This window comes from Carya illinoinensis, chromosome 9 (assembly GCF_018687715.1).
Source record: "Carya illinoinensis cultivar Pawnee chromosome 9, C.illinoinensisPawnee_v1, whole genome shotgun sequence".
Taxonomy (NCBI): Eukaryota; Viridiplantae; Streptophyta; class Magnoliopsida; order Fagales; family Juglandaceae; genus Carya; species Carya illinoinensis.
In genome coordinates, this window is record NC_056760.1 from 24942199 (window position 1) to 24967918 (window position 25720).

General features: G+C 35.4%; 2 protein-coding genes and 1 non-coding gene across 5 annotated transcripts; 1 reads left to right on the forward strand and 2 right to left on the reverse strand.

The window, feature by feature from the left end:
* Positions 1-801: 801 nt before the first annotated feature.
* Positions 802-909, reverse strand: LOC122277856. The gene has a single exon (XR_006229165.1). It is a non-coding gene; the product is annotated as a small nucleolar RNA R71 (small nucleolar RNA).
* An 11228-nt stretch (positions 910-12137) lies between these two features.
* Positions 12138-14744, reverse strand: LOC122277780 (ribosomal RNA-processing protein 17). 2 transcript variants are annotated; one of them, XM_043087920.1, is made up of 4 exons: positions 14579-14744; positions 14327-14432; positions 13319-13442; positions 12138-12661 (listed from the first exon to the last, which is right to left on the reverse strand). In XM_043087920.1, exons 1-4 carry the CDS (start codon positions 14695-14697, stop codon positions 12405-12407), a joined length of 606 nt encoding a protein of 201 aa, XP_042943854.1. In that variant the 5' UTR covers positions 14698-14744; the 3' UTR covers positions 12138-12404. The 2 variants fall into 2 exon arrangements, with proteins under 2 accessions (XP_042943854.1, XP_042943855.1); XM_043087921.1 differs by having other exon boundaries at positions 14572-14714.
* Positions 14745-18284: 3540 nt separating this feature from the next.
* LOC122277695 (sphingosine kinase 1) lies at positions 18285-24423 on the forward strand. Of its 2 annotated transcripts, XM_043087786.1 has the most exons (10): positions 18285-18872; positions 19519-19641; positions 19753-19853; positions 20786-20858; positions 21642-21728; positions 21839-21916; positions 22078-22148; positions 22685-22981; positions 23749-23871; positions 24043-24423. In XM_043087786.1, the coding sequence occupies exons 1-10, from the start codon at positions 18551-18553 to the stop codon at positions 24238-24240; spliced, it is 1473 nt and encodes a 490-aa protein (XP_042943720.1). In that variant the 5' UTR covers positions 18285-18550; the 3' UTR covers positions 24241-24423. The 2 variants fall into 2 exon arrangements, with proteins under 2 accessions (XP_042943720.1, XP_042943721.1); XM_043087787.1 differs by lacking the exon at positions 18285-18872 and having other exon boundaries at positions 19627-19641; positions 20783-20858.
* Positions 24424-25720: the final 1297 nt, after the last annotated feature.

Genomic DNA, 25720 nt, shown 5'->3' on the forward strand with positions numbered 1-25720 from the left:
AATTAATTTTTGTTCTCTATTACTTATTTAATATTTTTTCTTTAGTTTCTTTGTTCCTATTGCTATTCTTTTAATTTCTCTCCCTGTGGAATCGACACCTCAAAACTGTGCTACAACTACCGCGTTATTCTTTGGGCGTAATCAAATTTTGACGCCGTTGCCGGGGAGACGGTAGAAGAATTATGAGATAGTTTTTCTTTTCAACAGTTTGTAAAAGCGGTAACTTCGTTCCCTATTTTAGCTTGCTGCATCTTTTTTTAATTTTCTTTTTTTTTTGTAGTTTTTTTTAGTGTTGGGTTTTTCTCTACCTTGCATGCACAGGTATAGAGACGCTTTGGGTCGGTTTGCTTGTAGACCTGTGTTAGAGTCAGAGTTTAATTTTTCTGATCATTTGTTTGATAATTCTTCTAATTCTGAGAAAATGAGTGAACACGAAGATCAACCCACTAGGACCCTTCAGGATTACCTCCACCCTACATGCACAGCCACACCATCATGCATCATGTTTCCAGCTAATATTCGCCAATTAGATTTTAAAACAGGGATGATACAGTTACTCTCTACTTTTCATGGCTTGGAAAATGAAAATCCATATGTGCACATTAGGGAGTTTGAGGAAGTAGTTGCGACTTTTCATAGTCAAAATGCAACTGATGACATTGTGAGACTTAAGTTCTTTCCTTTCTCTTTGAAAGATAGAGCTAAGAGTTGGCTATACTCATTGAGACCACGATCTATTGGGTCATGGAATGAGATGACTTAGGTCTTCTTTAATAAATACTTTCCCCAACATAAGACCAATGCTTTAAAAAGGCAAATCTCCACCTTTGTACAAAAGGATAGTGAGACTTTGTATCAGTCTTGGGAGAGATTTAAGGAGCTATTAAGTATGTGTCCTCACCATGGATATGAGAATTGGCGCTTAATGAGCTATTTTTATGAGGGACTTACACCTAGAGAGCGTCAATTTGTGGAGATGATGTGTAATGGTGAGTTTTTACAGAAAGATCCTGATGAGGCCATAGAATACCTCAATGAGCTTGTTGAAAAAGCTCACATTTGGACTGGACCTAGTGCTACTGAGAGCACAAATAGGTCACGACCTGCAGGAAAACTAAATGGTGGTGGAATTTACCATCTCAGGGAAGAAGATAACCTAAAAGCTAAGGTTGAGATGCTCACTAGAGAGCTAGAGGCGTTGAAGACTAAGGACTTAAAGCCAACACACGTGGCTAATCATGCAGAGTCTTTTGGACCATGTTTTGTGTGTGGTGGGGTAGATCACTTTGCCCAAGAGTGTCCCACATTGGCTGAGATGAGAGGAATGTATGAGGAACAATGTAATGCCTTAGGTATGTATAAGAAGCATTTTACATATTTCTCTGACACCTATAATCCGAGGTGGCGTAATCACCCCAATTTTAGCTGGAAGTCTGAAAACCAGCCGCCTGCACAACCCCCTAGATCATATCCTACACCATATCATGCACCTTCATCTTCTAGGAGCCCCTTAGAAGATACTTTACATGCTTTTATTGAGGCACAAGGTAAGACTAACCAAAAGTTTGAATCTTTGATTACGCAGCTTGTTGAAGAAAATAAGGAGATAAAAAGCCAAGTGTCCAAATTGATGAGCTCCTTGAGTATGAATGAGCGAGGTAAGTTTCCTTCTCAAACTCAATCCGTACCCCATGGTCAACACATAGCACAAGAGAATTTGAAGGATGTGAATGCCATTGTGACATGAAGTAGTAAGTCATTACACATCCCAACAACGAACAAATCAGAGGATGTGGAAGAGGATCAAAGCAATAGTGGTGCCGAGCTGCCCAAAGAAGCCGAGGTAATAAAGAGCCCAGTTAAGGTACCATTTCCTCAAGCTTTAAAACTGAATAAGCGAACTTTGGATCCTAACAATGAAATCTTGGAGAATCTCAAGCAGGTAAAAATTAACCTCCCTCTTTTGCATGTTATTAAACAAGTTCCTACTTACGCAAAAGTTCTTAAAGATTTGTGTACAGTCAAGAGGAAGCACCATGTTAAGAAGACAGCATTTCTGATAGAGCAAGTTAGTGCTCTAATTGAGCAGCGGATTCCTCCCAAGTACAAGGATCCTGGTTGCCCAACCATTGCATGCAGCATTGGAAATTATGAGTTTGGACAAACTTTGCTAGATTTAGGAGCTAGCATGAATCTAATGCCATATTCTATTTATTTGCAGTTGGGGTTGGGAGAAATCAAACCAACCACTGTGATATTACAATTGGCTGACCGTTCAGTCAAAGTACCCCGGGGTGTGGTAGAGGATGTTCTAATTCAAATTGATAAATTTTATTATCCTGTTGATTTCCTAATCCTTGACACCAGCTCTGTTGTTGATACTACTTCTAAAATTCCTGTGATTTTAGGTAGGCCTTTCCTTGCCACTGCTAATGCTCTTATTAATTGTAGGAATGGGCTCATGAAGCTTTCTTTTGGAAACATGACTCTCGAGGTGAATATCTTCCATATTGCAAGACAGCCAGAAGATGATGACGAGAGCCACCAGACATACATGATTGACTCACTCATAGAAAAGGGAGTTTCTATAGCTCATGATTTTGACCCCCTTGAGTATTTTCTTGTTAATTCAGAGTTTGATTCTATCAGTAATCCATCTGATGTAGTTGATATTTGTGCTATCTTTGATAGAACTCAGGATTATGGCACTCGGGCCTGGCAACCGAAGTTTGAAGAGTTGCCTGAGAGAGAGGAAAAGCAAATTCCTTCAAGTGTGGAAGCACCCAAGGGATTTTTCTCTAAGGGTTTAAAGCATGTTTTCCTTGGTCCAGGTGATACTTTTCATGTTATTATCTCATCTGAATTGTCTGAGTCTCAAGGTGAGAAATTAATTCGGATCCTAAGTGAGCATAAGTCAGCCTTAGGTTGGAGCATTGCTGATATAAAAGGTATTAGTCCCCTGGTCTATTCTCATAAAATTAATTTGGAGGAAGGAACTAGCCCTCGTAGAGACCCCCAGCGTAGGCTTAATCCTACTATGAAAGAAGTGGTGAAAAATGAAGTGTTGAAACTATTAGATGCAGGAATCATATATCCTATTGCTGATAGTAAATGGGTAAGTCCTATACAGGTTGTTCCTAAGAGTCAAGTGTTACTGTGGTGAAGAATGACCTGGGAGAGCTAGTCCCTACAAAACTTGTGACTGGATGGTGGATGTGCATTGATTATAGAAAATTGAATGCTGCCACTCGGAAAGACCATTTTCCTCTCCCTTTTATTGATCAAATTCTTGAGCGTGTGACTGGTCATCCTTTCTATTGTTTCTTGGATGGTTATTCTGGTTATTATCAAATTGAAATTGCATTAGAAGACTAGGATAAAACCAGTTTCACTTGTCCTTTCGGTACTTATGCTTTTCGTAGAATGCCATTTGGATTGTGTAATGCACCTGCTACTTTTCAACGTTGCATGATGAGCATTTTTAGTGACATGGTTGAAAATTGCATGGAAGTTTTTATGGATGACTTGACTGTTTTTGGATCTACTTTTGATGCATGCTTATTGAATTTAGAGAGGGTGTTGACTCGCTGTGAGGAGAAGGAATTGGTTTTGAATTGGGAAAAATGCCACTTTATGGTACCTTCAGGTATTGTGTTAGGGCATATTATTTCTTCTAGGGGGATAGAGGTAGATCAATTTAAGATTGAATTAATCTCTAAGTTGCCTACACCTAGGACAGTAAAAGACGTGAGATCCTTTCTTGGTCATGCAGGCTTTTATAGGAGGTTCATACAGAATTTTTCCACCATATCTAGACCACTATGTGACCTCCTAGCTAAAGATGCCCCATTTGAGTGGACACAAGATTGTCAAGAGGCTTTTAAAATGCTAATTGGCAAGCTTATCTCAGCACCCATAATGCAGCCACCTGATTGGACTTTACCTTTTGAGATTATGTGTGATGCAAGTGATTTTGCTGTAGGTGCTGTACTTGGACAGCGAAGGGAGGGAAAGTCTTTTGTCATTTATTATGCTAGTAGAACTCTAAATAGTGCTCAGATGAATTACTCCACCACTGAAAAAGAGTTGCTAGCTGTAGTGTTTGCTTTGGATAAGTTTCATGCTTACGTGATTGGTTCTCTTATTATTATTTTTACGGATTATGCAGCCCTTAAGTACCTTCTTACAAAGAAGGATGCTAAGACACGATTAATACGATGGATTTTACTTTTGCAGGAATTTGACATCACCATCAAAGACAAGAAAGGAGTGGAGAACGTAGTGGCTGACCATCTCTCGAGGCTCACATTTGAGGACACCTCTGACCACCTGCCAATTAGGGATGATTTTCCCGATGAGCATTTACTATCTATTACTTCTCTACCATGGTTTGCTCATATTGTGAATTATTTAGCTGCAGGTGAGATACCGGTGGATTGGAGCGCTTAGGACAAGAGGAAGTTCATAACTGAGGTACATAATTTCTATTGGGATGATCCTTTTCTTTTCAAATATTGCCTTGACCAAATTTTAAAGCGTTGCATCCCTGATGAAGAGATTGCTAGCATCTTGGAATTTTGTCACTCTCTAGCTTGTGGGGGCCACTTTTCAATGAAGAAAACTGTTGCAAAAATTCTGCAGTGTGGATTTTATTGGCCCACCATATTTAAGGATGCAAACATCTATTGTCGCTCATGTGAAAAGTGTCAAAAGTTAGGAGTTATATCCCGTCGTAATATGATGCCCTTAAACCCAATTTTAGTGATTGAAATTTTTTATTGTTGGGGCATTGATTTTATGGGACCATTTCCTCCTTCTTTTGGATATCAATATATTATTGTGGCAGTAGATTATGTGTCAAAATGGGTAGAGGCAGCAGCTTGCAGGAGCAATGACAATAGGACGGTAATCAAATTTCTCACAGAGAATGTGTTATCTCGATTTGGTACACCACGTGCTATCATTAGTGATCGGGGTACACATTTTTGCAACTGTTCTTTTGAGGCTTTGATGAAAAAATATGGGGTGGTACATAAGATCTCTATTCCCTACCACCCCCAGACAAGTGGACAGGTAGAACTTGCAAACAGAGAAATTAAGCAAATTTTAGAAAAAACGGTCAATCCAGATCGCAAAGATTGGTCTTTAAGACTAGTTGATGCGCTTTGGGCCTATCGTACAGCTTTCAAAACTCCCTTAGGTATGTCACCTTATAGGCTTGTTCTTGGGAAGCCTTGCCACTTACCTGTGGAGCTCGAGCATCGAGCTTATTGGGCCATCAAGCATTTCAATTTTGATATGGGAGAAGCAGGTAAGCTTAGAAAATTTCAGTTGACCGAGTTAAAGGAGTTGAGAAATGATGCTTATGAGAGCTCTAGAATCAATAAGGCTAAAATGAAAGCGTTTCATGATAAAAATATTTTGAGAAAAACGTTTAAGCTTAATGATCGAGTGTTTTTATATGATTCTAGACTCCATAAGCACCCAGGAAAACTTTGGTCTAGGTGGACTGGCCCCTTTTTAGTAAAGAATGTTTTTGTAAATGGGGCGGTAGAAATAGAAGATCCTAAGAATGGTCGGATCTTTAAAGTAAATGGTCAACGCCTTAAAATATTAATTGATAGGCAAGTTTTGGAAGTGGAAGACATTCCACTTGTGGATCCAATCTATCAACCTTGACCACACCACCAAGGTATGTGTTTCTTTATTTATTTTGTTTCGCTTTGTTTTGTTTTTGTTTTTTCTTATTTTCTTTCATTTCCTTTTTGTTTGCTGTTGTTTTCTTTGTTTTTGATTGCAGGATAGTTTCATTTCGTCATTTCAGATTACCATTTTTGGTGTTTAGGGAGCTACCCACGTCACTCATCAGGTGTATTCTACCATTTTCAGTTACTCCCCATTCAATTTTGATTCTTAAACATTGAGGACAATGTTTCATTTAAGTTGAGGGGTGGTGGTGCAAATTCAGTTTTTAAAATGCTTGTTGGAAATCTGTGGCATATTTTCATGTGTCAATTTTTTTTAATTTGCATCACACGTGCATCATTTTCATATGTGTACTCATTCTCATTTATAGCCATCTTCGTGAATTCACCAAACCCACCAGATCATTTTTAGCTGAAACATTCACAGAATCTTTAATGCACTTATCTAAGTTTTGTGGTAAGATGGTGGTTTGACACATGTAGCTAGAGAACTCTTTTGCTTAAGTTTTCATGTGAGTTTGGAGAGGATTGAGAGCATACAAATGTAATAAATTGTGATAAATGTTCATTGATCTGTTGAATTGGACACTTCTTTTGAGAATATCATTACATGGTTTGCGGTACAATGGATATACTTAGGATATGACGAAGGTCAACTTAGGATTAATGTTTGAGCCTTTCAAGCTATCATTTCCATCACAGACCCCTAGTAGCCAACTTTGAGCCAATAAAACACTTGTGGTTTTTTCTTTTCATATGCCCATATCATCCATGCCTCTCCACATTGGAGTATAACTTATACACAGATTTTCTTACCCTTTTTACTTTCAAGTGTATACTAGGTGTGGAATTTGTATTTTCTTTCTTTAATTTTATCATTTTCAATTAAAAAAAAAAGAGAAGAAGAAAACGACGGAAAAAAAGAGAAGAGTACAAGTTGCAAAGTGTTCAATTGAGTGAGCTCCATAAAAAAAAAAAAAAAAAAAAAAAAAAAAAAAAAAAAAAAAAGTTGGTATAGATGGAAAGAATACAAAAGTGGCATGTGTTTATCCATCAAATTGTTGAAAAAAAAAGGAAGAAGAAGGAAAAGCATTATTATTTGATGATCTGAAAAGTTGGAGAGTATATTAAGTGAGAAGTGTGGTCTATTGAGATATTTAATAAAATTCCATTTGTATGTACTTGGAAGTTTTTGAATCCCTTTCATCCTTTTTTTTTCATATAACCCCAAAACCAAGCCACATTACAACCTTTTGTGTTGACCATTCTGATCCTAAATAAGCTGTTGGAAAGATTGATGGAAGTCTCATTTGTTAGTGTTCCTATCATAAGATCAATGTTTGCTTGTTGCTTGTACATAATTGCCTAATTTTCCATGAGAGTGTATATACACCCATTGTCAACTCCATAGAGAGAGCCCTTACACGAAATACTATTATACCCGTAAGTTATGGAGTTGAACCTTTTGCTTAAGATGTTCTTGATGTTGCATGTGTCAAGGTTAGTGGTACGATGGTTATGGCTTGGAAAACACACACACACTCTGTGGATTGCTATAGGTGGATTGATCTTGATGGGTTATTGGATTCCTTAGATTGTTTTGATATGTGAATCTGGAAAGTGTGACTTGATGGCCTTTATGTGTGATTTTCTTTGGTCTCTTTCGTTGTTTTGACATGAAAATTGCTAGGGACTAGCAAGGAGTAAGTTGGGGGGTGTAGGCCTGTGCATAAATGGCCTTGGGCCGATCCGTCCGCAAGGCCCGAAAGTGGCCCACCCGACAAAAGTCGAGTTCATCGGATCCAGTTGCAATAACGGGTTGGCTTCACCTAATATCGGTCGAAACCGATAAACCGAATAACGTTTTGAATCAAGTTCTCCAGGTCTCCTCCCCAAACCTTAGCCTCTCCGTTCGTCATCTTCGTTCTTCGTCACCGTTCGTCGTCATAGTTTGTGGTTGCCGTGGGTCGTCACAGCTCGTAGACGCAGTTCATCCCCTCTGTTGCTTCTCCACGAGGTCCAGATCTGCCCCACTCTCTCATACTCTGATCCATCACAGGTTACTCTCTCTCTCTTAATTTCTATCTCTAGTCGATCAATCTCTGGTTGATCTCTTATGCCATCTGTTGCAGTCTCTTAAATTTAGATGTGGGACTTGAAAGAAGTTTGGCGATTTTATAAGAGTTCTCAAATAGCTGAGATTTAAGAGCTTTTAAATTGTTGAGTATTTGTAGAAAAAAATGTATTGTAAAACGCACTTTACCCTGTTCTCTTTCCAGATTTGTGTGAGATTGTTGTACTGCATGCCATCTTAACTCTTTGGAAAGATATTCGAAGCTTCCTGTGAGATGTACAACATTGATTTGTCGAATCGTTGGACCAAGGACCAGACGGTCGAGACCGGAGCATTGATGGTCTGGACCACGGCGGAGCAGAACTGGTTGGACTTGAGGGTATGGGTGTGGTCGAGACTCGGTTCTGCACAAGGACTTGAGGGTGTGGGTGTGGGTCGAGACTCGGTTGATTTGGGACTGGGTTGACTCGGAGGAGCATTGGTTGGACCCGATGAAGAAGAAAGAGTTCAGCGTTTTCCTCTCTCTTTCTTTTTTTTTTTTTCAAGACCAGCGGGTCATACGGGTTCGACCCGATTTTGTTCAGTCGGATCGGATCGGATTGGGTTGTTGTCTTGTTGCCGCTGTGTCAAGCCGGGTCGGGCGTAAACCCGGTTTAATCAGCTCGGGTTGCACCCCTAGGGGGTGTGATGAGTGTGCGAAAGTGCACTCTATATACCCTATTATTGGAAAAAAATGCTAAAATAAGAATAGAAATCATAGGAATTAATGTGTATTCTTAAATTGAATTTCTATTTACGTTGGGATACTCCTAAGCAGTTTTTTTATGTCTAATTTCAGAGTTTATAAAAGAGCAAGTCAAGACCAGTCAAATTCAAAGGAGGACATTCATGGGATTTGAGAGCAATTTGGAAGAAAAGAAAAAGAAAAAAATCACAAAATGAAACCACAAGAAGTTCAAGTCCGAAATTCACTAGGAGACAGTCTGAACATACTTTAGTCTTTTGACTGTATCTTTTTACTCATATATCGGATTAATGTGATTCTTGATGCATTGGAAAGCTATCTTAAATGGCTATAACTTTGTCTCTAATAAGAATTTCCAAATTCAAATTCCTAAAGGCTGTACATGGCTGCCAAGATAAGTCCTAAAATTTAGGCGATTTTTTTATGCGGAAATCAAGAGGACATTAGGGTTTCTTTCTTACCCTATATAAACATATCATTAGCACGAAATGGAGAGGAGGAGGAGGCACAAGAGGCAGATCTGAAGAGAGGAGAAAATCACTTCCATGGCCACCGTTCGTTTCAGTTTTTTCTGAAGATTTTTGTTATCCATTATATTTATGGGTAACTAAATTCTCAAGTAGGGTTAGGGATGAACTTGCACATTAGATGGTATTTCTAATTTATTGTTAATTTATGTATTTGATTTTCAATTACTAAAACTCTTTTGTTTTATCATTCTCAATTCATCGTTGATGTTTTCTTCTCTGAATAATCATAGAATTTATTGTGTTTATGGATTCAGTCATGTTTTTTTTATTGAATGGATTAGTTCTTTGATTATGTTTGGATCAATTATTTATCTATATTGATTTAGTTTTTTGCTGCAATATCGCTTCCTGAGTATATTATCGTCATTGGATTTTATCAATAGGGGTAGTAATTCACGTTTTTTAAAAGTGGTGAATGTTTTTTCAAAGGGTTACATTTGATTTAAGTCTGGTTTATAAATCTATACCTTCCGATTGGGAATTGCGGGAATTGAGTTTCTAATTGAGTTATCCAATGAATTAAGAATAATTAAAATACCAAATTTGTGCAAGGGATTCCCGACACTCTACTGTTTGTCAAATTTGAGTACTTTTTCTGTTAATTACTTTGCTTCACTTGAATTTACATTTAAAATTAATCTTTGTTCTCTATTACTTATTTAATATTTTTTCTTTAGTTTTTTTGTTCCTCTTACTATTCTTTTAATTTGTCTCCCCGTGGAATCGACACCCCAAAGTTATGCTACAACTACCGCGTTATTCTTTGGGCGTAATCAATATATATAAGAGAATGTATAAACAAAAGATATGTAACTTTAGACAATCTTATTTTATTATTTTTTCTTTCTCATGTGGCTTATAAAAGACTCGTATGGCTCCCAAAAAAACATATTTAAATACAAATATTTTGAGTGGATAAAAAAATGCAAAAAGTGTCATATCCATTCTATATGTAAAAATTTTATATCCCTTATAAATAGTGGATTTTTTTTACATATAAAATTATATTTTTACCCTTTTTCCTTTTGTTGGGGGCATGGTACTTTTATTTTGGTCTCTTTATTTTGGTCTCTTTTGTAAACTAATTTAAATATGTATGCTTATTAAAAGTATTATTTTTATATTTTAAATTAAGGGGTGCGACAGTTACAAAGAGATTATACAAAATAATCTTACAAACTGACGTGATTTCATATGATTTGTTATATTTACTTTATAATAAAAATAATTTTACAGTGTGATGAATTACATCAAACTACATTAGTTTGTAAGATTACTTTTATATAATTTCTTTATGGATAGAGTATTTCCTATTTGAACTTAATTTTAGACATGCATATCCAATGTCTTTATTAACATAAATTAAAATGGGCTTGCTTAATGCACTTCACTTATTAGTTATCATTCTGATTAGGATTTACTACAAATCTGCATAGGCTTTAGGCTTTTTCTTGAAGTTGAAAATGGTTTGGACTCAAAATCTTTGAACACAATTTAAGATGGTTTGAAGTTACGATGCCATCTCCACTTTGAGGTAGCACTGACTAACGAGTAGTCTCACCTTGTTGGGTTTTTCATCTTTTTCATTGCTTTTGAAGTTGTGTTTTACTTTATGTCGTGTCTTATATCTGTCCCCTTTTTTTTTTGTTGGATTGTTTGATGATGATTTGCCTAAAAGAGATCTAACATGCATATGTTAATATGTTATTATGTTTTTATTTGTATTGTTTGCTATCTTTTAAATATTATTTTCTTTTGTAAACAATAAAATTTTAAGTACTACATGTTCTTATGATGGACTGTTTCACATATTTACTATTAAGATAGAGAATTAACTAAGGTTTGGTAATAAGATGGGAATTTTTAGTTTTAAGATGAAATATTAAAATATTATAATTTAATATTATTATTGATTTAAAATTTGAAAAAGTTAAGAAAAAATTGAATTATTTATTATATTTAGATGAAAATTTGTGAAAGTTGTAATGATGAGATGAGAATTTTGAATTTGAGATAAAAATTTTAAAGGATCAAACCATACTAGTCATTAAAAATTTGTTGTAATTGAATTTCTCCTTGTCGTACTTTGTATCACATCATCCAGAGGTTTTAGTGTGACATTTTTATCGTACTTTGCTTATATTTTGATGTTTATGGTATAATTGTTGTATTAAATTGTCAATGACTTCTAATTTATATTAAATGTTTTTTTATGTATCATGTCACTATTTTAGATACTGGAATAGTAATACAATTATGATAAGTTGTGGATATATGGAGCTAGGCACGTGCCTTGCACGTGTAGTTTCCATTAGGGTTCATGACTAAAATGCTGAAGGTAGAAAATATATATGAACTAAAACCCTCAATAATTTTGATTTATATAAGTAGAAACTAGAAAGTTCATCTTCAATATTATATTATATGATTTTTCTAAGTCCACTAGGGTTCATATATGATAACATCTAGAAATTTATATTTTTTCATGTAAAAAACACAACACTTTCGACAGAGCACATGTGCCTTGCACGTAATGTCCTACCTAGTTAGTTCAAAACTTCAAATATGCCTGAACTTTTACCTAGACCAATGCAATGATTAGTCCGAGTCCACGACTATGCAAAGAAAGAGGAATTGGCAAGGCACGGACAAATTGTACTACAGTAACGATCCATGCATCCATGCATCGTAGCGAACCGCGCAAGGCAAGTAAATTAAGATGGGGCCCGGAACTGGAACGAAGTTGTCACAACTCTCTCTGTGGTCCACCCACTACAGGGCCCTAAGCTTTTCCGATACAAAAAAAATGTGACACGCGGTGGCTTCCCACTCCGTCCAATGACGAGCATTTTGAACCCCCCACCTCATCGTTGTACCTACGACTGCCACAAATGTCAAAGAATATCTCCAACGACCCAAACACACCCACCTCGCAATTTCGCAGACGCTACACCATCCCACCTAATCTTTCACACGGGCCTCGGCCATCAGAAAAGACTTCCAGCATGCGAAAAGCTACCAACAGGCATATATTTAATTGGATCAATCATCGGATACAGGCATTGACAATATACAACTCGGCATAATTTTTAATTTTTAACGCAGATTCGTTAAAAGACCAGCAGCGTACAGCAATAATCGTTTTTTCTGACTCCGTAAAGGGGAAGAAATATTTAGTCTGACCAATTGTAAAGTTTGGTCGTAAAGCTCTTCAAGACAAAATCTAATGATAGTTAGGCATAAAGAGAGAGAGGTCACTGAATTCCCTTGCCAACCAAAGCTCCACAAAACCAAGCAGAAGTTCTCAGCAGCCAAGCTCCTTAAACTCATGGTCGGTCAACCAGACAAGGCTAGCGCGTCTTCTTGTTCTTTTTCTTTCCTTTTTTCTTGTCTCTTTTATTTTGTGGCTTTGGCCGTGATTTTTGCTTCCCAACTCTCTTGAATGTTTTCTTCTTACTCAAGGGTACATTGTGCTTCCTGTCAGCTCCAGTTGATTGGGGCACTGCTACAGCCAGTGTTTTGTCGATGGGGGAGATTTCTTGTTGATGGGAGATCTCACTTGTTGTCACTGTGACTTTCATGTTGCCATTGTCATATGTTGTTGTCCCTTTCAAGGATAACAAAAAACCCAACACAAATATCAAATGAGTATAACACATAATATTCCATAAAATATTTTGTAACATATTTTTTTTGGGAGGAGGCGGGCCGAACAGGGGCAGCAGTTAGATTCATATATTGCATGAACCAAGTCAGCACAGAAAGTAAATTTAGAGTATTTATAGGAAATTGAATGAGTCATCAAAAATATTAATGCTCCGCCATTTCAGCCCTCATAGGGTTTAATTAGGTATAAGCAATGTGGTTATTGCAAGAATTCTCACAAATATTCCAAGACCCAAAGTGCCCCTCATGAAGCTTTACTGCTAATATCAGAAGAATGTATTCTATTACGATTTTAGCCCAAGAGTCATTGATCACTGTTTCGATCTGCAACTATACCACAAATCGACCCATTGAACAATCAATGGCCTTGCAACCTGATAGAATTTGTCCCCCTCTTATGAGGAATGTCCGGGGATCAAGTCCCTGTACCCCAACCCCACTTAAAAAGAAAAGACTCATTGAGCCACAGATCAATTGGCAAGTAGGCCTGCAGCCCGGAACGACTGGATCCAGCAGTGCACATATGTTTGTGATAAGTATTGACAAAAACAAGCAGCTTGTATATGATTGACCATCGATTAGAGAGTTTGAAAAATACCAGAAATAGATGCGATTGGCTGATCATCTTCTTCCTCTTCTTGGAAGTCGTCACTTGCATTGGGTGTGGAACCAGTGACTGGTGGAACTCCACCATGGAGAGCCAGTTCTTTCTCAAATTTTCTCTGCAACATACGTTATATAACAGAAATGGAATCATTCAAACCTACAAAATGCTGTTGGAAATACATAAGCCAATGAAAACACATAATCAGAAATGATATGAGTGATACAAATAGGGACAAATCAGTACAAGAAAGAATCTTGAAAACGATGATGATATGCATGGACATTCACAAAATGGACTGCCAGCCAAGTTAATATGCCACGGCCTTTCCGGTCCTCTCCCCTATTCCTTGTATGTCAATATCCTCCCTGAGTTTCTTTCCATGCCCCATTTTTTTTCCTGACAAGTCCATGCCTCCAAATATGTTGAACATAGCTGTGTGCACAACAGCTTGAGAAGTTGGGCATTATGACTTTATACTGTACCAGCTTATGTCAATACTAATGTGGCAGTGGATTCACAAATGAAAGTGGCCACACAAAAAGCTGGGACTTATGAATGTAAGATAGAGTATTTGTGTCTAACTCTAAGAAATCATCAGCCTTTATCCCATTTCTGTTCCTAATGTTTCCATTATTTTATTATAGATAAAGATCTTTCAGTCGACGCATACACCCCTCCCGAAGAGCAGAATTTAAATCCGAAAGCCCTAACATAAGCAGTCCCCGGTTCTATGGGTGCATTATACATATCGGGACATTTTACTTGTAAAAAAACATGTCGGGACATCTGATTGAGAATGAGTTGGTGCATTATTATACATAAAAGCACAGCATAAAAAGGGTACATTGTTACTACAAAATAACAGAGAAATTTATCAAGCTGCCTTAATTTGACAACTTTTTGTATGAAACTATTGATTCGCAGTGCATATTGTAACGAAACTACAACCTAATACGGATATCAAAGTTCGAAAGACCGAAGCTAAAATAAAAATAGAACCTTTTTGCGCTGTTCAATGCGTTTTCGCCTATCCGCCTCCTCTTGCTGCTTCTCTGCTTCCTTTCTCCTTTTCTTCTTCCTCTTATGAAACCCACCCACATAGTCCCTTATCGTAGCAAAAAAAACCCAAATCGAACACAAACAATGAATACCAATTTTTCAAATATCCAAACCACAAAAAAAAAAAAAAAAAAAAACACAAAACAAAACGAGAAGAAGCAGCAAATTTAGGGTTTGGTTCGAACAGAGTACTTGAGATCTTTCTCATTGAAACTGACAGCGAGAGCTTTGTTCTTGAGAGCCCTCTTATTTATGTGCCTCCCTCGCGAGCGCGCAAGCTGGACTGCTTCCTCTTCAATTTCTTCTCCCATTGCTGTTTCAGAGCTCGCTGTTGCGGTTCCCTTGGGTAGCTCTTGCACGTTGCGCAGTTGTGTTTGATAGGCGGGTTCGGGTCAGGTTGTGGGTGGGTTTTGTTTGGCCCAATACTAAATCTAATCCAAAAAAATGAATGGATTTATGTATAGATATAGGGCTACAAAAAACCTAGCCCAATATAAATGAGCGGGTGAGTACGGAGCTAAAATAAGACTGATTTAACTCGGTTGTGTTGCGATAGTAAAATAATTTATAAATAGTAATAAAATAATTTAATGTTTTATTAAATTTTAAAAAAATAGAGAGAATAAATTAAATAAAAATATTATAAAGTTAAAAAATACTTAAATATAATTTTTGTTTTGAAAATTAAAAAATTATATTATTTTTTATATTTTATTTTGAATTTTGAGAAAATTATAATAATTAGTTAATGATTAAATAAAAAAATTAAAAATTAAAAAATATTTAATATTTGATAAAAAAAAATATCTGAAAATGTCTGGTTGTATTCATAAAGAGACCCTTAGATAAGCCGAATTGGAAAGATTACAAGTTACTCCCAAATGACGTGATCCTAACGTTTTATCTTATTGTATCATATAATTAAAAGTTTATGTAAGCATTGATTTTACTTGATATGACATGTTGCGATAGGAAGATAATACCATATGTCCATACTTGAATAACACTTAATAATTACTCGACGAAGTTGATAGAAGAGAAATATTTGATATACAAAACAAATTTTATAAAGTAAATTTTAAATTAAAATAACTTGATAGGATAGGACATATTATATATTTTTAATTTATAATAGATCTAAAATATTACATAAAGCCACCAATACTTATTTATATAAAGAAAACCCTATTCTCATCGAGGATTTTTATCTATTTTTTATAATGATAAGTTTTTTTTTTTTTTAACTTATTGATTAAGAAAATGATTTTTAATGAGTTTGTAATTTTTTTTATAAAAATTAAGGGTCTAAAAAAATATTTTTAAAAAAATTACACACTCAATAAGCTTTAGCAGTGACTCCCTTTGTGGGTGTAGCTAGGTGTGTAACAAATCCGGTTTTATACATTTTTTAAAAACAAATCGGTATATAATGGTTTTGAAATTTTAATAACCAATACCGAACCAATTCACTATTAAAACTGAAACTTTTTAATTTTGATCTGGTTTTCTAGTTTTACATATTATCTATGTTGGAGGATTTTTCCCCAAGCTCAAAAGGCACAGAGGCTGGCCCAATATCAAAAACTCTTGACTCATATAAGTCAGTTTCACGACTTCAGGTTGGAGGACAAACCTCTCTTCTAGGAGTATGGGAAAGCTACCTCGGTGAAAGGAGAATAAAAATACGCTATCTCGAAATGACTAAACCCTAAGGTGAAATAAAGAAGATCACAACTCATTATATGCACTACTCAAAAAGTTACGCCACATTAAATAGGTATAATAGAAGGGGCTCGGAGGACATCCCTCCCCCAAGTCGCAGGGTATGGCTGCTTGGCCCTCGATGGAAGGTATAAAAGGGAATCGCTAGATATTGAATAGGAATTATATTCTACACCCTTGTTATACTTTTTGAAATATCTATTTTTTCGCACTCTCTAAAAACATTACTGACTTAGGCATCAAAGACTCTCCTGGCTACTCAATGACTACCTCCTACTGATCCATATTTTGTGTTAGCAGGCTCCTAAGACCGAAGACCCAGACTTTTGAGAGTCCAGCCTATAGGCATACGAAATACAACGTTAACAATTTGTGTTAGTAATAATATATTGTTTACATATATTAAATTATTAGTCTATTTATATTATAGTAGAAATACATTATTTTATAATAACTAACCTATATTTGTATATTATTAAATTTAATTATAGTCTATATAAGTTCTAGACTCTTCATATGAGTATATATGATTAAATTTGTAAAAATATATTTACAAAAAAATATATATATTATAATTTATTATGCTAAAAATGTATTTATTATTGATATATATATATATATATATATATCAAAATAAGTTTATATTAAGAACTTAATATTAATATTAATCTTTATATTTATATATATCAAAATAAGTTTATATTAAGAACTTAATATTAATATTAATCTTTATATTTATATATATCAAAATAAGTTTATATTAAGAACTCAATATTAATATTAATCTTTATATTTAAGATTAAAATTTATATGTTATATCATGTTATATTAAAAAGTACAAGATTAATTTTATGTTATATCATATGTTATATTAGTTATATATTATAAAATTAATAGAGTTGAATAATAAAATTCAAATTTTATATTATATTAATTAACAACTTAGCATATAATATATATAATATAATATAAAAAATTATAAATATATATACCTATCCTATCCAATTTAAACTATATTTCATGATATGAAAAGTGATATCGTATCAATTTTAATTTTTAGAGTAATGCTATATACAGTCGTGGAGTGTGTAAATATCACGCAATTATTTTAAAAAAGAGTGGAGTTTACGATTAAAAAATTAATTTTTATTTTATATAGATTTTGTATTAATTTATTTTTTTTTAAAAAATTATATGATATTTATATTACTATGATTGTAAATATTATTTTTTTAATTATTAAAAATGGGACGACGTCAAATCGCTTAAAAATTAGACCGAATGCACCGGTACGATTCAACAGATTTTTCAATTATTTTCTAACACCTCTAAGTGTAGTATCAAACCTTTACATCATCTAGAAAAATTCTTCTCATCTATTTTTGACAAAAAGAGGATGGATCCATTTATTTAAAGAAAAAGAAAAAGAAAAAGTGTGGGTAGCTTAAAACTCTATGCGGGCCCATTGATTTAAACCGCCTGCTCTTTATTGAACTTTTTCGCTTTAATATTGTTCTCTCGGACATATTTATATTTACTTTTAAAAGCCTACGAATGTTTTAAACTAAGAGTAATGTCTCTAAGTTTATCATTTTTTTAAAGAAAAAATACGCAAAACTTATTGACAGCAGTACCACGTATTTCATTTTCCTTTCAACCAAAAAAAACTATTTTTTTAATTAAAAAATAATATTTACAATCATTAATTTTTTTTAAAAAATAAATAAATACAAGATTTATATAAAAATATTAATTTTTGTAATAATATATCTTACTATTTTTTAAAATAATTATACACTATATATAGTATTACTATTTTTTCCAAGATCTAGATCTGTCTTTAGAACGACAGCATATTTTTAACATTTGCACTCACATGATTGTTCTTGATGTGACACGTGACACGAGAACATTGTCATGTGGGCGTTTGTTGTTTGCTTTTTCAAACTTAGACGAGGCCAATTTTAAAATTCGGTAACAGCTCAACTCTGCTTGAAACTCACAACTAAGGTGACAAACTGGGTAAATATATTTTAGACCCCAATAACTATCATTATTTGTATTTTTTGACTCGTACCCAACTGATTCATTTTATTAATTTTTAACAAAATATCTGAACAGTGAAACCAAAGGAGGCAACCAGCTAGCTTAAGATATAGATATTTTTCAGAAAACCAAAAAGGAAAAGAAAAGAGAAGGCTTATAATTGTCCAATCAGACACAGCCGCCAGAGGAGCGCGCAGTGGACTCCACCTAACAGCCAAACCAAAACGGCAAAGCATACGAACCAACTGCCAACCTCGGCCTCGCCTGGCGTACAACGACGAAGCAGTTCTTGTTCTGTCGGTTCAGGACCCGATCGTTTCGCCTAACCAACAAAATCGAACATATAAAGGGTTGAAAAGAGAGCCTACGTTGAGAGTGGACGGCTGAATCCAGAAAATGGACCAACCTGAGAGCATGCCTATCCTCTCCGACAGGGTCCTCGTCAACGGTGGCGTTTCGCCTTTGACCCTTACCGCGGATGGCATTCTGAGGTGGACGGAGAGAAGTCAACGGTCTTTGAAGGTGGAGAAGGAGGTTCTCGGTTTCTCTGCTGAGGGCCCGAAGATCAGGATCAGAGCAATTGTGGAGGGTGGAGGCGGAATCTTCTGCATTGGGAGCGCCGGAAACCTGGTGAGGAAAGACTTCGTGTTTCAGCCCTTGTCTGAGGATTCGCTGCTGCTCTGGTGCCAGAGACTCCGTGAATACATTGACTCGCTCGGTAAATTTCGCTTCCTTCTTCTTCTTTCTTTCTTTCTTTTTTTTTTTTTTTTTTCATTTTGTTTAGGCTTGTGTTCTGTTTGAATGATGGGAAAACGCAGGAAATGGAAGGATAAATCCGTGTTGTGACGTCTTTTTCTAGTGTTTCAGGATTTAAATTTCCTTTACTTTCCCTCCAATTTTGGTAGGAACCTGATTGAGAATTGTGTAATTCCGGTAATTCAGCCTGTTTAGATAGTTTTCATAGTTTCCTTTTCTTGTGGAGATTGATGGTTCTGTTGAGTTCTAATTTATCCGTGGACTTCAAATGATGAAATAAAACTTGAATATCATCGGATATGTATTGTTTAATACATTTGTTTTTAAACTTCATTAAAGTGTTTTTGTCAACTTGCGTTCATTTGATTAGAAGCAATGAGGATTATCGGTACGGTTGACCAGTTCGAGGAACTGAAACGAAATTAAAAAATATTCTGGGAAACTATAACCCAAACATGTTAAAAGATTCCAAATTTCCTTCATTTTGTGCAAACAAACTGGAGCTTAATGTCATCTATTTTATTGTTGAACTTCTTGTAGGTTGTTTGGCCATATTCCAATTTCACAGTTATCTTCTCAATGGCGTAATCTGTTTCTTTTTAAAACAGGACGGCCTAAACATCTATTTGTTTTGTTGAATCCATTTGGTGGAAAAAAATCTGCATCCAAGATTTTTGTGGATCACGTGAAAACTCTTTTTGAAGATGCTGATATCCAAATTACGTTGCAAGGTTTGGATTGTTCTTATAACTATGCAAATTGATAGTATTTATCTTTTTGTGCTTCAGGATTATTTATCATGCTTTTTTTGTTCTTTTCCTTTCTTCAATTCAATCTCTCAGAAACTCAATATCGGCTTCATGCAAAAGAAGTTGCTAATTCACTTGATCTTTCCAAGTATGATGGCATTGTTTGTGTTAGTGGGGATGGAATCTTGGTTGAGGTAGGTTAACTTTTCTTAGTTGCTAGAATATGCATTATGTGCTCTAGTAGTGAAAATGATAAATCTTTTACCTATAAAAAAAAGTAAGTAGTGAAAATGATAAATACATTGAACGCCATTAATTGGTTGTTTTAACTACCCCAAAAGAATGAATTATGATGGTGCCCACATCACTTCCCAAAGGAAATTTTAAGATCTAACTGTAGGATAGATCTACCAGTTGACAGCTAGTGTGTGACTTCATCATAGCACTTGCAGTTTGAAGGGAGATGTGTCATATTTAATTTTGTCCGGCCTTATTTATCTGGAGCCCAATCTGTAATCTCAAAAAATCGATTGACGTGGTCCTTTTTCCCTCCCTTTTGAGTATGGTTATATATTCATCTGCTATAATACATGCATTCCAAAACTTTTTTAATTTAAGGACTTTCATTTTCCCAATTTCTGCTATTCCTGTCAGTGGAGATCTGCTATTAAGGATTGTGCTCCTGGATTAAGATGACATTTCATTAAGCCACATTGAAATTTCTATATACTTGGCCAGCAGTTCTATATTTTTCCTACCTTAATTATATGCAGATATATTAATATAAGATTGTAGTAAATTATATTAGTCTAACTTTGTATTGTTGGGTACTGTTGGGGGTTTGACCTTTTAATGTTAGGTAATTCCCACAAAGCCTAAATGCATGTCAAAATGTAGTGCTAGAATTAAATCACAAAGTCTATATTTGACTAATCATTTTTTCTTCAGTGAAAGCCATGAAAATTGTGGTGTAAATTCACAATCAACGAAGGCCACAGTTATTTTACTGCAATCATGTTTACTTTCTAGCACTTCTAGCACAACTTAATTCTCTAATTCCCGAATGTTGCCATCTTTTTACCTCTATTCCTTTTCTTGCTCTGACAAGCATTGACCTATTTAGTAGGTAGTTAATGGGCTGCTCGGAAGAGAGGATTGGGATGCTGCAATAAAGATGCCCATTGGAGTAATTCCTGCAGGTTTGTTACTATGTGTTGTTATCATCACCTTCGATATTTATGATACTTAAATTATGGTAGTTGAGTGTGACTAGATGAAGTTATCATTTGAGTAATGGAATGATATATACATGATGAGGCTCCTTTTTGCCCCTCCTCTTCTTTAGGTAAAATTTTAATAGCACTCATGTATCACTAGACATTCTAATGATGTGCAATTACGATAACCTACTTGTGGAAAAGTATGGAACTTGATTATTGGTACGATATGATTAGGAATTTGTTCTACGTTAGAGATAATTCACGTAGTAGACGAAGATATAATCTATTTGATTGAACAGCTTCTAATGCCAATTAATTTTTATCATGTGCTGAGGCCTATTAACACAGTAAACTTTTATGCCTATTAACACAGTAAACTTTTATAGTCCCTCCCTGCCATGGACTTTATGGTGACACAAATCTACATTTGTCAAGATTCTCATGTGGGCTAATAATGATAATGGAACTTTTAGTTTCAAATTTTCTTTTCCTATTACGAAGATGAGTATTTCTAACTTGTTCTGTGATCTGTACATTCATCATTTCCACTGTACTTTGAAGGGAAATTTTATTTTGTGATTAGCACAATTATAAATAAGCAGTAGCCATGGAGAGTTGCATGTTTATTGTTGTATTCCCCCAAATAATGCACTTCTCATTATTATTCAAGGTGAAGGAGAGCCTTCCGGTTGTTTGTTTAATGAAGTGAACATTATTAACGACTAGATTTTATTATTTTATCTGACATATTTCCGCTTGCAGGTACAGGAAATGGCATGGCAAAATCCCTTCTGGATTCAGTTGGTGCTCCCTGTGCAGCACCGAATGCTGTTCTTGCCATTATTCGAGGTTATAAATGATCTCTGCCATATTTTGATTTGTGTTTGCTTTTATCATTATTCCAGTAGTGGCTTATTTCAATTCAAGAGTTTTCTGCTGTTTGCTTAAATTGTTAATAGGCCACAAGTGCTCAGTGGATGTAGCTACAATTGTCCAGGGAGAGGCGAAGTTCTTTAGTGTTTTGATGCTTGCATGGGGTATGCGGAAATATCATTACCTGATGCTTGTTATGTTTGGAGTATGATCTTTCTAAAATTGCTCTGTTTTTTTTTTTTTTTTGTGTGTGTGTGAATTGTCTGGACTACTACTACCTTTAATATTTCTAAAAGTTTCTTTAAGGAAATCTTATTTTATTCAGGTCTGGTAGCGGATATTGACATTGAATCTGAAAAGTATAGGTGCTTGGGAAGTGCTCGTCTAGATTTCTATGTATGTTTTCAAGTCTCATTTGTTATTTTTATATAGTACTTCTGGTTATTTTGTGTGTCTGTGCGTGTATATTTCTACATGACTTGTCACCAAATTATTTCCTCACTGTGCGTAATCTTATGTTGTAATCTAAAGTTACAAGTAGATTGAACAAAATAAACATTTTGAATAAATGTTTTATTTTGAATTAGTTGCATAGCTCTAAGAACCTGATAGTTTCTGCAAGCATATTATATAAACATTTCTAGAGTTACTACGAACTTGATAGTTATTATGACACAGCAGTATTATCAAAGTTTTGATAATATATTGGTGTATCAAAAATTATTGTTTTTTATCATTAATTGATGATTATTATTATTTAAGTTGGGTAGATTGGAAAAATTAATCTTTCACTTAAGAGTGCTGATTCTATTTGATTTTTTGTCCCTTTTCTTGTAGTTGTAACTGATTTGAAAGATGTATTGGTTGTATTTACACTTGTTTTAATAGTGGTCCACATCAAGGCAGTAATGCTAGTCGTTTTTTTTATATAGGCACTTCAACGAATTTTACATCTGAGGCAATACAATGGACGCATTTCTTTTGTGCCTGTACCTGGCTTCGAAACTTATGGAGAGCCAACTAATTTCCATGGCAAATCTACCGGTGAACAAAATAGCCACATTCCAAGTGAAGAGGAGCCTGCTAAGGCTCAACAGCATGGTTACCAGGGACCTTATATTGACTTGGAGGATTTAGATTGGAGAACTATTAATGGACCATTTGTCTCAGTTTGGCTTCATAACGTACCTTGGGGGGGTGAAGACACCATGGCAGCCCCTGATGCCAAGGTAAAAATCATTAGATCACTGAATCCATTATTTGTTCCTTTTGGCCTTTTTAGTTTTGCTGTGTTGCAAGCTTTTATCCGTACTAAAACCAAATTAGCACATTGCATTTGCTTCCCCTCCTGGTTTACTCTACAATGGATCAACCCTCAACAATTTACTCCTGGTTTGCCCTCGCAAGTTGATGCAAAAACATTAGAGAGAAGTTTGTATTCACCTGTATGATTTTAATACCATTACCAAGTGAAAATAAGCTTAGTAGAAAAAGAAAAAAGAAAACCAGCCATTGAATATTTGATGCATGTGTTCAAAACCAAATCCAGGAATTGCATGAGTTGCCATGTGGAGATCGGCATGCAATGCCATTTCTTTTCTTGGAAGAATTCAGGTGAAGGGATATCTTAAGAGACGATTAGGTAGAGGTCCATCTTACTGGTTTCAGGGGACGCATCTGTGGGAATATAAAGTATCGAGAACCATGTTCTCACTTGCATGACTTTCTTGCTAAATTGAGATTCTTATGAACATCGTGCTTAACGCATGCATATTTTCTCTTCCCTTTCTGTTTTTTTGCAACTATAAATGCATGAACTGTGTCAGGCCAGAGCGCTTTATGCTAAAGATGAAGAATGAGAGTTATCATGTGGTCTCATGCACAAAAACTGATTGTTTTGGAGCCTAACAATTGCATTTTTTCTCTGGATCAAAGTTTATGTGTCATTATGAGCATAAATGACCATTTGAGTTCTCTTTTGCCCGTTGATGTGCAGTTCTCGGATGGCTATCTGGATTTGATCCTTATTAGGGATTGCCCACAGCTACCCTTGCTATCATTGATGACAGAATTGAAGAGTGGAAATCATGTCAAATCACCATATGTCATGTACCTTAAGGTGAGTCATCAAAATAGTAAAGTGAGATCTTGTTTTCATTATATTTTCTTCTTGACCCTTTAGCTGCTGCTACAAGATGTCAAAGAATTCTCCATTATTGCTTATTTTGTGGATACAATTTTGTTGTTGTTGTTGTTAACTGCACCTTCTATATCTTGCAATGAACTATAGGTGAAGGCATTCATCTTGGAACCTGGTCCCCAAACTCAAGACCCAACAAAGGAAGGAATCATAGACTCCGACGGTGAGGTACTGGCCAGAGGTAAAGGAACGTACAAATGTGACCAGAAGACACTGATGGCCTATGATAAACTTCAAATAACTGTGGATCAAGGTTTAGCAACCCTATTTTCTCCCATAGAGGACTGAATTTTCGATTTCCTTTTTTCATGAACTTCATTTGATTCAGAGGTTCATGGTAAATAACCACTAAAGCATGTGCATTGATGTTCATGAGAAGGATTTCATAGGTGGTTTTATTTTATTCTCCCTGTACAGGACCACACGGTGGAAATAATGCAAAAGAAAAGCTAAAAACGTTTTTTTTACCAAGTTTTTGCTGTAAAGAGTTTCCTGACGGCCAGCAGTACTGGTTACCATTTATGGAGTCAGAAAATTGAAAAATTACTGCCTAGGGCGCATTAGTGAAATTACCTAGGGGGGAAAAAAGACAGGTAATTTCCCTTTTGGATTGAAATTATCTCCAAAAATCCGTAGGGGTTCGCTCAAGTGATAAAGGCTTTAGGTTTGGAGTTATGCTCCCTGTAGGTCTAAGTTTCAAATTTCCTTGGGTGCAAACAATTTCTAAGATCTATCGGATTGGAGGATTTTTTCATTCAATTACCCGAGATGCACTTGTGGAAAACTTCTTGCCGAGAGGCTGTAAACGCCTAGGACAAGATTAGTTGGGACGTTGTTTTTGCACATCTGGTGCCAATAAAAAAAAAAAAAAAACTCTAAATGGACTTCCAACTTGCGGAAGGCGAGAGACCTCATTTCATATTTTTTATTTGTATCGGATTCAAATATCATCTCATATGTTTTAGTTAAGGAATTTGAGCAAGTCTAAAATCTTAATGAATTAAGTCAAGTCTTTACATGGGGCCCATTGATATCACATTTACAAATTTCCATGTGACTTTATCATATCTGAGAAAGCAACTAAAATAGGAGTTTGAAGGAATCATGAGATGCATGAACCTCAACCAACACTTGATGAGAGCAGTCGGTACAAAGGATTAATCAAAGAAAAACCACTCCCATAGTTGAGTGGTAAAACAGGCCGAATACATTTAAGCAAGTCCAAACATTTTGCCATTCAAAATTTCAATGCATGACAACTTCAATTATCAAGCTTTAGTCGCATACTTTGGTTGCAACCTTTTGCAAGCCTCAACCTAGGTTTTGTCATCACTTGCTCGATCACCACTACATTATTTTTCAGAGTACGCCAACAACCACTTGAGTCAAGGCTTTGTAAATGTACGTGTGCTCAAGACTAGAGACCTCCTTATTCGATTTCAAGGCACTTGATCTGGAAACATCCTTGGGCACGTTAATCTCATGGACTTTATAAGCCAAAACGCTATAAACACGAACTCTCAAACAATGTTTTCAAAAGTCTCATAACTCATTCTCTCGAACCCAAAACAATGGATTGAGCCCCGTATTCATTCGATCAACTTTTAGGTAGTCGTGTTGTAATGGGCTAATTGGTTTTTTCATCTGTAAATAAAATTTTATACTCTATCATTGTCATCATTATTATCACCACCCTTATAATGAACTCTTCTTACCTGTTTTTGGGCTACTATGAACCACATGAATATGTCAATCAATATTGTAGGGA